The sequence below is a fragment of the Trachurus trachurus genome, assembly GCF_905171665.1.
Source record: "Trachurus trachurus genome assembly, chromosome: 7".
Lineage (NCBI taxonomy): Eukaryota > Metazoa > Chordata > Actinopteri > Carangiformes > Carangidae > Trachurus > Trachurus trachurus.
In genome coordinates this window covers 17,659,207-17,676,262 of record NC_139901.1, presented here as the reverse complement: position 1 = coordinate 17,676,262, position 17,056 = coordinate 17,659,207, and the positions used below count along the sequence as shown (strand labels likewise).

General features: G+C 47.3%; 1 protein-coding gene across 2 annotated transcripts in view; it reads left to right on the top strand.

The window, feature by feature from the left end:
- Positions 1-16,879, top strand: part of samd11 (sterile alpha motif domain containing 11) — a 50,196-nt gene extending 33,317 nt beyond the window's left edge. Inside the window, exons 6-13 of one of the 2 annotated variants that reach the window (XM_083975152.1) lie at positions 518-682; positions 6,396-6,549; positions 11,559-11,674; positions 11,911-11,989; positions 12,260-13,047; positions 13,805-13,938; positions 14,892-15,002; positions 15,266-16,879. In XM_083975152.1, the coding sequence (XP_083831278.1) occupies positions 518-682; positions 6,396-6,549; positions 11,559-11,674; positions 11,911-11,989; positions 12,260-13,047; positions 13,805-13,938; positions 14,892-15,002; positions 15,266-15,550 (1,832 nt within the window). In that variant the 3' untranslated portion in view covers positions 15,551-16,879. The remainder of the gene's footprint in view (positions 1-517; positions 683-6,395; positions 6,550-11,558; positions 11,675-11,910; positions 11,990-12,259; positions 13,048-13,804; positions 13,939-14,891; positions 15,003-15,265) is intronic. The other variant, XM_083975153.1, reaches the window with a different exon arrangement.
- The last annotated feature ends 177 nt before the right edge of the window (positions 16,880-17,056 follow it).

Genomic DNA, 17,056 nt, shown 5'->3' with positions numbered 1-17,056 from the left:
GGAATTAACACATAAAACAATGCAAACTGGCTACTCAACAGCAGTGAATGAACCCCTTCTTCCAGAATAAGTCAGACTCACAAGTATTAGATCTAGTTCTTCTCTTATCCTCGTGCCAGGTTGGTAAACAGCAGTGGTCTGTGCAGTTTAGTGATGCCCGGAAACGTTATTTTCTGTTTCGAACTATGCACTTTCAAAATCTGTGACCTCTGGCTGCCACTTGGAGCCACAAGCAGTTTAAAGCTGTATTGTAAATTTGAGTATGTGCTTGAGGCAAATTCCTCACAATCTTGACTGACACAGAGATGAATGTAGACTTGGATGAATATGCAAAAAACTAAAATTCAATCATATGCTGAAAAGAGAGTGGAGTGTGCAGCATGGAGGTCATAGCAGTTTATATAGACTGAGTGACTTCTAGTGCCTGGAGGTTCAAGTTCATATTTTTCTCCTGATGATTTGTATATTGATGGTCACTGACTGGGTAGTAATATAAGTGTTTACTCTGTGTCTTCAGAAAACTCCCAGAGTCCGGTAGTGGAGGCCGGCGGCAGCCACAGCCACATGAGCCCTGAGGAGCACTACAGGCGCATGATGTCAGCGCTCAGCGAGCAAGGGTCCTATGAGGAGCAGCAGCAACGCCTCTACCAGCTGGCAAGCAGCATGGGTCTGCCCGGCCACGGTCAGTTCACAGCCTCTGTATTTTTGTGTGTGTGTGTGTGTGTGTGTGTGTGTGTGTGCGCCTGGCCATAATTGCCATCATCACCCTTACTGTCACTTTAATGGCTTTTACATATCTGCAGTGCTCCTCCCGTTACATCATTCATACCTCAGTGCACAGTTGGTTTTTAAATTCCAAATCGTGTATCCTGCTCTACCTGCAAGAACTGACTCATGAAAGATCTAGAGGTACTCTCTTTTAGTTTTTTTTCCTTGTTTTGAAGTAACTTGAGAGTTAGTTTGAGATTTACTTCAAACTAAGAGTTTCCTTTGGAAGCACTTCACTAGCTTCTGTTTAAAAAAAAACCTTTTCCATCACCTGTCACCAAGTCACCAAGATGTGGCGCTACTTTGTAACCTCAGAGTGTAGCACTGTGTTCAGGGTACCATGTTAAGTTGTGCCACACTGCTGCCATTGTAAAACCCCTGCCATGGAGATGGCTGACATTTCTATTTGCGGTGCTTGCCCACCAGTGTCAAAGTGTCAGTCAGAGTGATTTCTGACCACCACGGCTCACCGTTGTTAACAACACCCACAAGCCTTGCATGCATCAACGCCACGACTGATTCGGAAGCTCTTATTGGCTGCCGGCCAGGACTCTAAATCTCCCAACACTCTGGAAACCACTAGTGTGTCCCAATTTTCTTCACTTTCTACAGAAGCATAAAATTTAGTGGTTTTAGCATGAGAGAATTGTACTTTGATAGGGAAAAAAGGAAAATGAAAAAAGTTGCCTTGTTTGGGTTTTATAAGTTGGTTTTACATTCATTTCACTTTGCCTGTCATTAAATGTTAACCTTTTTCTCACATTATTGTAAAGAATGTAACATAAAGTCCTACCAGTCTTTATGAGCTCTTTTGCAGTAGCATAAATCCAATCGATGCCCTGGCTGAATTGTAGTTTGAGCTACTTTTATTTTTATTTGATTAGTAATGATTTTTAATTGCTGGCTGCAAATCTAGGGGGCGAAGCCTATAAACGCTTTAATTGCCTTTTCCCCATGTCTTAGAGGAGTTAGAGGCAAGATGCAGTGCATTGTGGGGATTTTATGGCCCAGGGTGCAGTCTGATCGTTGGCTTCCTTTCCCAGAAGCCTTGCTGGTATGAGGCAGACGCTCTGGCGCAACACAGACACACTCGCTCCGTTTCTTCACTTCCACATTCCAAATCGTTTGATAGTTTCCACACTATCCTTTATTCTGCACTTGTGCATTCTTCTTCCAAGCTGCACTTAAAAGCTTTCTGTGTGCAGAGGAAGACGAAGAGACGGAGGTAGAGAGACACCAAAAATAGGAGTAAAAAAAAAACTAAAAAATTTTTTTGAGGAGAGAAATGGTCAAAGGAAATGAGGGAGAACAGAGACAAGAGTAGAGCGAATAAATAACTTCTCCCTGAGAAAAGAATAAAAACCTCATACATACAATTTAATGTTTTATCAATGATGCTCAGGTCATACACTTAAATATAACTTCCACTTAAAACAAAACTTCTCATGAAGATTTCCTCCTAGCGACGTGTGTGTGTGTGTGTGTTTGTGTCCCTCGTTGCATTGGTGCATGTCAGATCCTCTAAGCGGATGATGAGCCATGGGCATAACAGGCTTTGCCAACGCTCCCTGACAGCCAAGCCTTTGGTGCTGCTAATATTCCTTTTCTTCCACACCTGGCAACTTCTTCCATCTTCCCACTGCCACTTTACAAGTTTATGCAGAAAACTTCTTTTTACACAACAAGAAAATCCTCTCCCTCTCTCTCAAATTAACAGTTGGAGCTTGTAAAGAAACTGACACTCTCAGACACAAACAGTCTCGGAGGTGGGACACGGGGGGACAGCTGTTTTGTCTCTCGAGAGGCTGATGAGAATAACTTCAGCCAGAGCCCCCTTGACATTGACCTGGTCTCCGATGGGGCCCCTGTGACCCCCTTCTCGCTCCCCACTGGGCTCCCACCACCACCACCACCATCTCTCCTATACATCTCCCTCTCAAGCACTGCTTTTATACCCCCACCCCGTCTCTCCTCCTCCTCCTTCCCTTACCCCCACCTCCAACTCTCCCTTTAGCCTTGGTCCCCGCAGAGCATCCTTTCATGTGTTTGAAGTGTAGGGCACAGAAAATGAAAGTGTGTGTGCGTGAAAGAGGCGGGGGTGAGATGGAACTCCGTGTGCGTGTGTGTGTGTGTAGGTGCAAGGTGTTGTTTGAGAGGCTCTCTCCGGACCTGATGGGCAAAAGAAGAGTTGGGAAGGGGAGGAGGGGCTGAAATTTGAGGTGGAGGTGGAGGGGTGGCGGGGTTGTAGAAATGGCCAGGAGGGCTTTCCCTCCCTCTTCATATGATGAAAGGAGAGAGAAAAGAAAGAGAACTGTGGGGGTAGAAATCCAGATGAAAGTGAAGGGAGGGGTGGGATGGAAGGGGCGTTCTACTGTTTTGTCTCATGCAGTTAAGTCTGATTTGAAACATGAAGCTGTACACAACATCTCTTCATTATCATCCCAAAGAGCTGGAAAACTCAAACGTGTGATTGGGCAAACAGTTGAACACATTGAGTTTGACAAACACGCCACAAATTTACTGCTGGCTAAGGCTATGATGCTGGTTGAATACCTTCTTCCTGAAAAGATACTTAATTTTCTGGTGTATGGTGCGCTTTAGCGGATGGATGTCGGCTTTTGTGTACCTGCCAGTCCACCAAATCCATCACAAGGCCGGCCAAGCTGTATCAGCGCAGCGCTCCTCTGCATTCTCACGCCGAGGAAAACCCGGCTTAACCGAGAGGATTTAGGCCCAACTCCAGGAATGATGGCAGGGAGAAAAATGAGATGGCACAAAGGAGGGATAAGCGGGATGGGTCCGAGTGGTAAACTGGGACCTCCCAAAATAACTCTTGCTAAGGAAGAGATGTGTGTAATTGTGTGTGTTTGTGTGTCCTCAATTAGGACTGTAATTTGTAGTCAGAGGGACTCTCCCCTTGTGCTCCAGCAGCTGCAACACGAAGAGTTTTAGAGTGCGAAATTCTCAATCTGAGTACCGACTACGCTCACACAGACACACAATCACACACAGGCAGGGTAGAGCCCCAGGTGACCCTGCTCCTCTCAGTTCACATGATGAAAGAGAATTAGAGAGGTGGGGAGGGGGGGTTGGGGGTGAAAATATGGAACCAATGTCAAAGTGAAGCTTTACAAACATTGACTGGATAATAAGAGAATGAAATAAGAAGAGAACTGGAAGAAATACAATATATACTAATAAATGTAGAGTTTCTGGTCATTCAGATTGTATTGTGTAGGTTTAAAGAAGCATTCCACCTATTTAACATATCAAAGTCATAGCTACCATTGAATCATCTTTGGGTTTAATGTTTTATATCTTTGACATCTTTAGACAACAATCTACATAAAATAAACTTTATTTCGAGTTATCACCTTGCCTTGTATAGAATTTATCAAGCAGTTTAGAAATATTGAATTTTATGACCTTTTAAGTCCCCTGTAGAAAACCAGGGTCAGACCACAAAAGCTTAAAAGAAGCTATGTCAAAGACAGTTACTCCAGTAGCATCATTTAAAGGGATATTTCAACATTTTGGCAAATTCGCCTATTGCCATAATCCCTATATAGAGTAGGTTCATTTCCTTTAATTGTCGGTGCAAGCTGTTTTAAGATCAGCTGGGCTGCTCAGCTAATGCAACGGAGACTCATGGTATTTCCACGTTTCGCTCATCAAACTAAAATACACAATCCAACAACTCCAAATCGCTCTCGTGGACAAGTTGTGACCTGCACATTCGCCACTGTATGAAATAATAACGTATTTTGTAACATTTTGACACATGAAGCAAATACTCAGAACTACTTGCTTTTAAAATCACTCCGCCAAGCAGCCGTGTCTGAAATGTAGTTCTGGCTACACATTTGCCTCGAAAACAACTCTGTCCACGAGAGCGTTTTGGAGTTGTTGGATTGTGTATTTAGTTTGATGAGGGAAACGTGGAAATACCGTGCGCCTCCGGATATCTCAGGCTGTACTGAATTGATTGATGACTTCCTTTTTTATTATTTTAAATATGACTGTTCAAAGTCTCCAAACTTCATGGTCACAGGAGTGCACCTTAAACTGAGCCGGTCATACAAAATAATTGGTGAGGTGGGATTGTGACCACAATAAAGTCTTAGAGGTCAGCTCTTCCTCCGTGTCACCCCTACCCCATGTATGCAAGCGCACAACAGATTGTCAAAGAGTGTGTGCGTGCACGTGCATGCACACGCACACACTCTTTGACTCTGGTCCCTCTGATCCTTCCCTTATCTCCCTCTTACCCACACACACACACACACACACACACACACACACACAAACACCCTTGTCTGCCGCCAGCCGAGTCCCCTGCGGCCTGGCGCAGCAAACAGATCGATACACCGGAGCTAGGCCGCATTAATATCTGTCGCTTCACCCCCCCACACCCCGCCCCACCCAGGCGCCTGCTCAACTGCCTCAGCACACACACAACTCACGCAGAAACACACAGTCAGGCGCACACACACGCAAGCACCTAAATCACACAGACACACATCACACCCGCACCGGCGGCGGAAATGGCCCCTAGCTCCCGAGGGATCTGTCTAATTAAAAAAGTGGGGAGGGGGAAGGGGAGGAGGTGGAGGTGGAGACGAGCAGAGAGAGGAGAGATAGATTGAGGCAGAGAGAGAGGGAGGGAGGAGAGAAAAGGGAGGAGAGAGAGAGAAGGATGGATTTTTCTCTCATTAGAAGCCATGTCTCCTGGTGTGGCCTGGCCTGGCTGATAATGATGAGGCCTCTTCTCCTACGAGGGCGAGAGAGAACAGGGGTGGCTGGGAGAGAGAGGGAGAGTGAAGAAAGAGATGGAATGAGGCGAGTGGTAGAGGGCAAGAAGGTGGAGAAGAGAGGGCAGGCACAGATTGAAGGAGAAGGTGTGATGATGGTGGGGAGTGGTAAAAACACTCTGCCCCCTGATGTGTCGCTTGTACAAAAACACACCATTATTTGTTATGAAAACATTATCACACACGCACTGTAATTTTTCATGGCGTATTTCTAACCTTTTAGCTTTTCTGTATCCACTTCTTGATTTCCTCACATTTGCTTGAAAGTGGTCAGCTCGGCACAGCAGATGGATTTAAATACAATGTGTTGATTTCATACACCTCTGCCAAAATGTCTGTTTGGTGTATCTTTGTTCAGTGCAAGTGTGTTTGCATGCGTAAATAGGTCTAACATGGGGATTAGAAAGTGCATCACAATCACTTTCGGTATTAATGTGGAATGAGCCGAGTGGGGTTTTTAAAATGACTTATTGGTATTTTTATGAGCTGTCTGCATACTTAACCCTCGCATCCATCTTACAGGACAATAAACAACTTTTTATATTATGCTTCACTTCTTCTAGGTTGCCCAAAAAACTGTTATGTTTACATTTATGGATAATGTACACTTTTTTTAAGAACTATAAGCTGGTCAAATTGATAGATTATTGACTTTTTGTTCTAAAATTTTCTGAACAACCCTTTTTCTTTTTCCTCTTTTTTGAGGAAGATAGTTTTATTCCATGCTCTCTTTTCCCCTCTGACTCCTTCTCATCTTTACTCTTTGCCAACTCCTCTCATCTCTCCTCACTATTTGCCCCTTTGTTCCTCATTCAGACATACTGCGCGCCCGTCAGGAGGCGCTGGCTGCAGCGGTGAGGAATCCAGTGGCCTTAGAAGCTCACCTGCCCTCGGCGGGCAGCTCCTCCTCATCCAGCCAGAGACGTAAGCAGGGCCTGCCGCAGCACAGGGACGCCCATTACACCGACAGGTGAGAAGCAAAAACACACACTAGCTTGACGTCCAAGTCTCCACATTGGCATTACTCCAACTAGCTGCTGAAACTGCAGCCATGGTTTGCATGCAATATTGCAGTATTATTCATCATTAATAAAGCGAACCACCCACATCTCCACATAACATACATACTGCATAAGAGGCCACAATTGACGTGACCACACATGAATATAGAAATCAGAATGAAAACATGTTGAGAGAATTCATGTAAGTGGGGGAAAGAGTTGAAGGAGTTAATCAGCTGCCAGTGTGCATCACTACAACACTGCACTCCTCTTTCCAGTCGTCTTCTCATTTCCTAGCACAAGATCTGATCTCATTTTTGGCTTTTTCAGTGTGCTGCAGTGTGTGTGTGTGTTTGTGTGTGTCCACATACATGGCTAAACTAAGGATCCAATAACCTCTTGGCTACCACTGTGGAGCTGCACGCCTGCATCCCCGGCTTCTCCTCCCTCCTCTCCCCCCAGCGCTGGCCCCTGCGCCTCCCAAACAAAGCCGGGGGCAGCGGGAGTGGGCGGGTAATTGCTTGTCGATTATTTATGTGGCGCGGGGAGAGGCGGGGGATCGATAATGGGCCGGCGGTGCGGCAACAGGGGGGGAGGGTGTGAGTGGAGTGGAGGGTGGTGAGGGGTAGGGGTGGGGATGTAAGCAGGAAGCAGTGCGGCCAGGCGCTGTGTGGTGCAGCTCTGGTAGGCTATGGGGGTGTTTATATTGTGTGTGTGTGTTGAGGCGAGGAGGTGGGGGTGGGGTGGGGGGCCTGATTGTTCACTTGTGTTTGTTTGTTCCATTTTTCAAGCCGGCCGTCTGCATGCGTGTTCATCTATGCGGATTGAATTCGGGTTTGTTTGTGTGAATATGTCTGTTAATTTGTGCGTGTGTGTGCGTATGTGTGGCCAGTGGTGCAGTGTGAATGTAGGCAGTGAGCCGCGGCTGTTCTCCAACAGCACACAGAGTAATTAGCCACACAGGACTGGGGAGAGTTAACTAGGCCTCACCCTCCTTGCATCCATCCATCTCTACCTCACTTCGTCCCCCTCCACCTCCCCCTGTCTCCTTTAACTCTTTCACACTGAGTGTTTTTGGAGTGGGTAAAAAAAAGAGGGGTTAATGGGGAAAATATGTTGAAATGCTCTTTCAATCACTTGTACTAATGTCCAAATTAAAGAATGCAAAAAGAAAGAAAAGGGAACCAGACAAAGAGTGATGGAAATCTGTATAATGTTGCACCTGCATTTACTTGCATGCACCTTGACTAGCCTATAGGTTAGGTTAAAGAATACAAATTGGTTCTTTTTCAACAAAAAAAAAGTTTCCAAAGAAATCTTTCCTTTAAACAGAGTGTATGCCCAGCTACATTGTAACAGTTGAAGAAGGATTCACTGTAATAAGTGATGCCCATGTGTAAGGCCTGAACGAGCCAAGATCCACCCAACACCTGTGGGATAAACTGAACTGCAGAATCTCTTTATCAAACTCCACAATCTCTTGCTAATGTGACTGCAGCTTAAAGTAAATTGGGTATGTGTGAATTTACGTGTTGAATGACCTCATGTGGGGGTGATGTCCACTTACTTTTGGCCTTGTAGTGTATCCTGTGTGTTTAAACGCCTGACTGTATACCCACTCAACCATAAATTGTACTCAACCTGCGAAAGAAGACCAAGAGAAAACTGAGAAGAGACATTAGAGTGGAAAGAGTGCAAAGTGAAAGGAAAATTAAAATCAAGATAATTGGGGAGCAAAAGCAAAAAAAGGAAAAGCAGAATGAAAAGCTGAGATTGAGGAAGTGAGTTAGAGACAGAAGCTCTCCCCCTCTCTAACTCTCTCCATGGCTCACCTTTCCATCGACCCCTCATCATTGATTATCTGGGGCCCATTAGGGCCCATTGTTAAAAACAAATCATTAGGGCCGCTCGATGGGCTTAGAGCCTGGCGCTCCATTTGTCTGGCCTTAAATGGCACTAAGCTCACCAAGCATCTGCAAGGCAAATAGGGGAGGGATGGAGAAAAGTAAAGAGAACGGGGAAAGAGAGGGAGGGAGAGGGGGGATCTGGAAAACATGGGAGCTTAAAACGGGGGTGAGGAGGGGAGATGGTGAGAGGACGAAATGACGGAGAGAGATGAAGCAAAATAGGGAGCGAGGAGATCGAGAGAGTGTGAGATAAGGGGAGGAAGGGAGGGACGGAGCGAGCGAGATAGAGGGCGAGAGAGAGAGAGAGAGAGGGGGAGAGGGAGAGAACGAGCACGGAGGGAGCCTCATCCATTTTAATGAGCTTCCTGTGTAAATGTGTTCCTGCGGAGAAGGAGCCGAAGGCGGCCGCGCGGCGCTCCTAATCCCCCCACGCTCCCATCATTAAGGGCAGCCCTGTCACACACACACACACACACACACACACACACACACACACACACACACACACACACACACACACACACACGGAGCCTGGGCTGCTGTGGGACGGGACCGCTGTCGCCACTCTGACAGGTCGTCACACACCAGTGAATTCCCCAGGAGCCCGTGGCCTCACTGCAGGCAGAGAGACAGAGGGAGAGAGGAGGAGGAGAGAGAGACACAGAGAGAGGGGGGAGGTGGCGCCGGGGGGAGAGAGAGGGAGAGAAACAGAGCGAGCGGAGGGAGGGGGGGTGGAGGGCATCTCCTGATATAGCTAGTTTCTCCATTATGAGCACACCTTGCATTTATGAATCTGACCATTTACAGTCTCGCGCTAAAGCTAGGTGTTTTCGCCTAGTCCTTTGAACAACACGCTCGTGACTCTGCCAACAAAATGCACAGATAGGGGGAAAAAAAAAAAAAACACGCGCGCGCGGGCACACAAACAAGGCGCTAAGCGACTAATGTCTGCCGCTCCTCCCTCAAAATTGCCGCCTATAAAAGAAGGAAGAGAGGGAGCGATGGAGGAAGGGAGTGAATGGGGAGTGTCAGACGCTCTCTCTCTTTCTCTCTCTCTCTCACTCCCCGTGATTAGGCCTAATTATGGTGGCGCAGACGCCTGGCAGCCCCAGTCATGCAGCTTTAATTGACCGTTATTCATCTGCGGGCTAACGCCAGGCAGGGGCAGGCGGCGCGCGGAGAGGGAAGAAAGAGAGCGGGGGGGGGGGGGGGGGGGGGGGGGGCGGCGCTTGGCGTGCGGGAGCCGTGGCGTGGGGGTGGATGGGAGTTTTTTTTTTGCGGGCGCCTTAGCGAAGCCTAGTGGAACTGTGCGTCGCGAGGCTAATTGCTAGCCCCGAGGGATTAGGCCAGGTGATTACACACTGGGCGGTGTAATTACATAAGCAGCGGCCGGCAGGGCCCGGCTCGCGGCTCTGGGGGTCACGCGCCGCAGCCCTCACCCAAGATTAATTGGAGCTGCCACTGGAGTGCGAGGCACCGCCGGAGAGAGCGGTTATACGATTAGCATTAACATTTCAGCGGCGGAGGCGATCGATGAATGGTTCAACCCCCCCCCCCCCCCCCCCCCCCTCTCTCTACACACACACACACACACACACACACACACACACACACACACACACACACACACACACACACACACCATCTTTTGGTACTGGCTCCACACCCCCCTCCACCACACACACACGCACTCACTCACTCTCATAAACACACGCGCGCACACACTCATCTCCCCGCTCTTCGTGCGTGCCCTCCCTCCTTGCAATTCCTCTCCCTCTCCTCTCCCCTCACCATTTAGTGAGGTGGGAGACATGCAGGCGCTAGCTAATTTGAACACGGTTGCAAAACAATATTTGCGGTTGCATGCGTCCCAGTGTTGGTTTTTGATTTTGTTGTTTTCCTCAGCTTGTTTCCCCATGTATGCTTTTGTGCGGCGGCAGTCACACACAGCTGAGTTCTGATTGGTGTGATAGCAGCGGCTCAGGATGAGAAAAACAAGAGACAGGAGAGGGAAGAGGTGTGGAGAGCTAGTGAGCTCAGAAAGGCCCTGAGAACCGGAGAAGCCGGAGAGCTGCTGCTGCTCCTGCATCTGCATCATCATCAGCATCATCATCATCCACTCCAGATCCTATAACCATGAACATGTGCACAATACTGAGAGAAAGAGGGATAGAACGAGAGAAAGGATATCACAGTGACATGGCAAGGCCAGGATAAGGAGAAGGGATGAGATGGAGTGAAAAGGGGAGAGAAAAATATATATAGAGCGGCAAAAAAATTAAAGTAGGGAAAAACTGAACAAGACAGATTTTTAGAGGTCACAAAAAAGTGGAGAGACAGGAGTGAAGAAAAGGGAAAAAAGATGGGTAAGACAGAACAAGAGAGGGAGAAAGGTGAGAGGCGCCTTTCCCCCTCAAGGAGGACAAAAGACGAAGCCAATAATGGAGAGGCCTTTTCAGAAGCAGAGGTTGCAGGACGCTCCATCTTTTCACCGGCTTCAATGCAGCCTAGAGAGCAAGAGGGAGAGAGAAAGGGAAACAGGGAGACGGGCGTAAAAAAAGGGAGAGAGGAGGGATGAGTGTTAATTAGAAGGTCCTTCAGCCCGTGGCCCCGGTCAAGACACAGGGGCCGCCCCAGCTGTCGGAGCATGACACACTGGCATTGTGCATTCAGCTCTCATTATGTGTGTGGGTCTAGAGTTGTGTGTATGTGTCTCTGTGTATATATCGCGTGTGTGTATGTGTGAGGCGGCAAGGGGAAGGAAAGGCTGCAGTCCAGGGTACAGAAATGGCCAGCGGCGCTTGTTGCGGCGTGACAAGACTGATGAGGCACTGGGGCGACAGGGGGGGCCTCTGGAGCTACACCGATAAAAATACACGGCGTACATTGGTGTGGCAGCGTGCAACACATCCACCAAGATGGAGCAGAGACGCACTGAGAAAAATACACTGCTCACTTAACCAATATGTGTTATATATACCTTACCTCCTGCTTTATGATCTCGTCTTTGGACTTTTTTCAGTGAAATGCACATTTAGCTTATTGTTCTTTTTTAAAATTTATGTCCACAGAGACCTGTCCCATCCACCACCTCTACTGTCCCCTCCAACTGGCCCTCACATCGCCTTAGGACCTCACCTGCGGCCTCCTTTCCTGGGCATGCCCTCTGCTCTCTGCCAAGCTCCTGGTGAGTCGTCGATTAAATGATGATGATATAAGTGCCCAGGACCAATGAGAGAACAAAAAAGTTGAAATGAAGGAAATGTTCCATGGCTTTGGATAAAACCAGAAGATTCAAATCCAAAACGCTCCAGAAGCTGCAGGATATTTATTTTTTTCATAACATGTGGGAACTCTTTTTTTTATATATATAAAATGTGTGTTTAAAGGAGTGTGTGTATTTTCTTGCTGTCTCTATCACAGGGTATGGTTTCCTTCAACCAGCTCAAGCTGAGATCTTCGCTCGGCAACAGGAGATGTTGAGGAAGCAGAATCTAGCCAGGTGTGTGTCTGTGTTGCATTGTTACAGGGTGCAAGAATAGAGTGATTATGACAGATGTGTATAAGGATGAATATATCCACAGATAAAGTAAGTTTTTAGATGTTGGTTTATTAGTTGATGCTTCTAGATTTGAGTTGTTTAGAGGCAAATTTGTGAACACAGTTACCATATATGTTCTTGATAAAGACCAATGTAAACAGTATTGAAAATGTGCAACAGTGTATAATTCTGGCCAGGATGTTAAAGTCTTCTCATGTTTTACTGCCTCAGACTTGAGATGTCAGCAGAGCTGCTGAGACAGAAGGAGTTGGAAAGTCTCCACCAGCGACAGCAACATCGTCTTATTGGCTCCGACCATCTGGGAGCTCTACCTCTGAGCCTACCCCCTGACCATCCAGCCCTGAGGAGCCTCCACGACATCCCAGAGGGCCATCCACTCCGCGAGGAACTGGCACGCCGCTCAAACGCAATGCTGGTGCTTCGCCACGGCGCTGCCACGCCCCTCCTAACCTTAAACCATCAGCAGCAGCAACAACCAGGGGCATCATCCACACCCAAAGACACCCAGGCACAGAGCTCCACTGCTGGGCCAGAAGCAGAATCCAGGAAGGCCCCCCGCCGGGGTTCCCAGATACAACTCCGGGCTGGGGATCACACAGGAGGGAGAGAAGACAGAGGAAGGGAGGGAGACAGGGAGGTGCAGGATGAGGAGATGAAGGACTCAGACAGTGAAACAGAGATGTGCACAGAGAGGCAGGAGGGCATCGGTGCCAAGACCACTTGTAAACCAAGGGACAGGGAGAGAGATGGGAGTAAGGAGACTGGCAGCAAGAGAGTGTGTGACGGTGCCAAAGAGACTGGGGAGTGCTCAGGCAGGCTGAGCGCCCCGTGTAGCTCAGCAGGTACAGAGTCACCCAGTCGTCACCTCTTCACCCCTGGATTGGGCAAGACTGATGTCAAGTACCACCTGCCGCCTGGACTCATGCCACCGCTGCCTGCTCTTCACGCCCAGTCGTTCCCCTTCGGATTTCCCTACGCCAACCCTTACTTTCACACGGGTAAGAGACTCAGGCACGCACGCACACGCACACACGCACACACGCACACACACACACACACACACACACACACACACACACACACACACACACACACACACACACACACACACACACACACACACACACACACACACACACACACACACACACACACACACAGCTGAAAGCAAACATGTGAAACCCATTAGCGTCACTCTGTGTGCGTGTCTCCAGTGTGGAGACCTCTCCCTGTTAGGGGCCCTGCCTCTGACCCCGGTGTGACCCTTGTGCACACCACCAGCACAACAGCCACGTGCGCACAAAGGAAGGAGGATGGGGTTGTTTGTTCACATATGTATAGTGCACATATAGACAGACACACCTTGTGCACACGTCCAAACTACAAATGGAGAGGAACTACATCATGATACAATTCAGTTATAAACTAACTTTATTTTTTAACATTATTCAAATTCCCACCATGAGCTATTAAACAACTGAAATGAAATCTTGACAGTAGAAATCAAACTGTTTGATTATAAATGAATATTAAAGTGATTTTATAAAATCACTATCATGACAAAAAATGTAGTCAACTTTGTAAAAAGCAGTTGAAAATATTTTCATATGACCCTCAGAAGTGTCTCTACATTTGCCACGCAAGTCATGCATGAGAAAAAAAATGAAAACAGAGGCATGATCCTCTGTATGGCCGGCTGCTTTGTACCCAGTGTTTACATTGACACATCATTTTCACCCACTGCTGCTCTTTCAGGCTCTGTGGGAAGTCTTTTCATGGATGGGGAGGACTCGGCCACAGCAAATCCTGTGGAGGACATCAGCAAGTGGAGTGTGGAGGACGTGTGTGGCTTCATAAGCAGCCTGGCCGGATGTGCTGAATACACACAGGTGAGGATATAGGGAGAGGGAGGAGAGAGAGAGAGAGAGAGAGGAAGGGAGGTGGGGAAAGAGTCCAGGGGCAGGCGGACTACTAACAACAGAGGAAGAGTAGTGACAAAATGTAATTTATACTGCAGCGCTACCGTAGCATTTCAGTATGTTTAGGGTAGAAGCACTAAACCTGAGCAACACACGGTTTCTTCAAGTTTATTGCGAGTGTGTGTGGATGCATGAATGGTCATGTTCACAACTGCTGCTGTATTTGTGGGCTTTGTGTGAATGAGCGCGAGTTAGCAGTGCATGTAGAGGTGTACACTGTGTGAATGCAACATGTGTGTGTATTAAAGCCATGTATTGTTCCAAAATGAAACATCCAGCATTTGAGAAAAAAAAAATCTTACCTTTATTTTTATCTTGATTAATATTTTTAATCTCATTTGAGTCTTGCAACAGTACTCACATGATGACATGTTAAATGACATAACGGTTGCTGTCATCATCCTGACCGTAAATGTGAATAGACTCATTCTCATCTTGACTCCAGTGACAATAGGAAATTACGCCACATTTTCTAATGTCCAAAACCCAGGCTTCTTCGTACAAAATACCTTGTTATTAGCTTCAGATACATTTCAGAAATGTATTTTTCTTATGAAACAACACAGTTGAATTTATTCCCCTCATCTCCAACAGTGAAGTCTCATACCAGGAACAGATTTCTTTGTGGCCACAATGAACAGGAGAAATGAGTAGTAGCTAATGGCTCCTTCGATATGCATCAGGGCATGGATTTGTATAAAAGTGAATAAATCTGAACCGATACAACAAAATGGGAATGTGACATTTTGGAATACACCCACTGTTTTGTAGGTTGTGGCAGTGAATGTGTAAGTTTGTGTGTCGTGTTGCGTGCACGTGTACGTGTGTTGGGGCTGAGGCTGAAGCGGCTGTGTCTTCGCCAGGTGTTTCGGGAGCACGCCATTGATGGGGAGACATTACCACTGCTCACTGAGGAGCACCTGCTCAGCACCATGGGACTAAAGCTGGGGCCTGCGCTCAAGATCCTCTCACAGGTACACACACTACCGACCCGCGTGTGTGTTTGTGTGGACTTGGGAAGCGAGCAGTGTGCGTGTTGGAATGAGTGTTTCTGTCCGTAGGCCCATGATAAACTAAGCGTAGCATAGCTAATTCCCTTAAATTAGCCTGCCCCTCAGATTGCAGCCTCTCCTCTCCTGCGCTCTCTCTCTCTCTCTTACAGTACATACATCATTAGTCCATTACACAACACCCACAGAATGTACAGACGGTCACGTGCTCTCCTCTCCTTCCTCAGGTGGCGCGTCGCGTTGGCAGGCTTTTCTACATGACTGGATTCCCCCTGGCGTTCCCATTTCCACCGTCTGCCGCTCTGCGCCCCCCGGATCGGGACCGGGACCCCCTCACCACCCCATCTGACACCCCCCTGCCCCTCTCTCTGACCCTGCCCCACAGACCCACCTCCACCAGCAGCAGCTCCTCTCCCTACAGCGGGCCCACCCCAGGATGCTCCTCCCCAAAGCAGGAAAATGGCAACGCCTCCACGGTGGCGGGAAGATACGAGGCCAAAACTCCTTCGTAGGAGCCGACAGGCAGTGGCGAGAATGGCAGACCTGCCTCAAGCTATAACCAGGGAGCCGAGGAAGGGTGAGGTAGAGGAGGGGGGGTAACGTGAACCAGAGAGACTGACTCCCAGGCTCTATTTACCAGACTCCCCCCCACCTTGGGACCTTTACGCTGAAATTTATGGGAAAACATTGGACTGGAATTAAAGACAACTTGACGATATGGACTACATACGGAAAACCAATCAAGAGTCTGAGTTCCTCTGCAGTGGCTGTAGCTGTGCAGAATCCAAAGAAACTGTGTTGGAAGGGAGACACGTGAAGCGACAGAGGAACAGAGAAAGAGAAAAAGGAGGAAAAGGAGACAGCTGGTCACAGAGAGCCTGCCAAAAAAAAAAGAAAAAAAGAGGAGCGAAGCCCTGCCACAAATGCGACATTCTTGCAAGTCAGACAGTCAGACGCTAGCGGAAACTCTTCCTTCCTTCCTGGGCTGGAGGAAGCTCTGCTCACTCACTCTCTTTCTCTAGTCTCCATCTCTGACTGCTCTCACCACAAGCCCTGCAGAATCCAGGAATTAAAAAGAGACGCCTCTCCCCTCCTTTTCTCTCCCTCCCCTCCTTCTGCTCGCTTGTTTTCCGAAGCCAAACGGCAGCGTGGAGCTATCTTTTTTAGAGGCTGGAGTTGAAGCATATGTTGAGCAGCACCAGATCTGACCATCTCCCTCTTATCACTGCAACTATGCATTCCACTGTCCCAATACCAAAGATGACCGGATGTGTGGAATTGGAAACACGTTTCACAATGTGTCCGCTTCTTTTTGCATTAAATAGTCTCAGAGAAAGACTGGTCCAACAGGGGAATGCTAGGCTAGTGCCTCACATGACAGACTGTGTTTAGGGTGACACAGGTAGGTCTGTCATTTCCTGACATACAAAGGCTTAAAACATGTTGGCGAAATGCAGAAGCCTCTATGGTGTGTACGGCTTACGTCATTGTACGCTTGTGTTGACTACTGTGGGAGGTAGGAAAAACATGCAAAATTGTACAGAATCATGCTTAAGATGAAAATATCCTGAAGGTTACATACGTGGTACTTTTACTTTTTGTTAAATGTAGTTGCACGAATAAGGTTTTCTTTACTGAAAAATGTGACTTGCTGAACTTTGGTGGTACTTCTGTTAATAATTTTGTTCTGCCATTTTTTTAAAAGTGTAATATTAAAAGATGCTCCAATCTCGAATGCTACTTCAGCATATAAATATGAGGAAAAAAATATTTATAGGACTTTTGATGTAGTAGATAAAGCAGATTATGATATGTATTATAATTAGCCCTTCAGATGGATTCCAAAGATACTTTAACTTGGTTTTCTCTTGGTTACAGGGAAAAGTAAGGCACAAAAGCTCTTAATGCAAATGTTTTTAATTTGTTATGGATTTTTTTTTTTTTTTTTAACGCAAGCAATGAATTAAAATGGTCTCTAGATTTCCCTTCAAAAGTTTTGTCTTCATCCTATTTTTCTA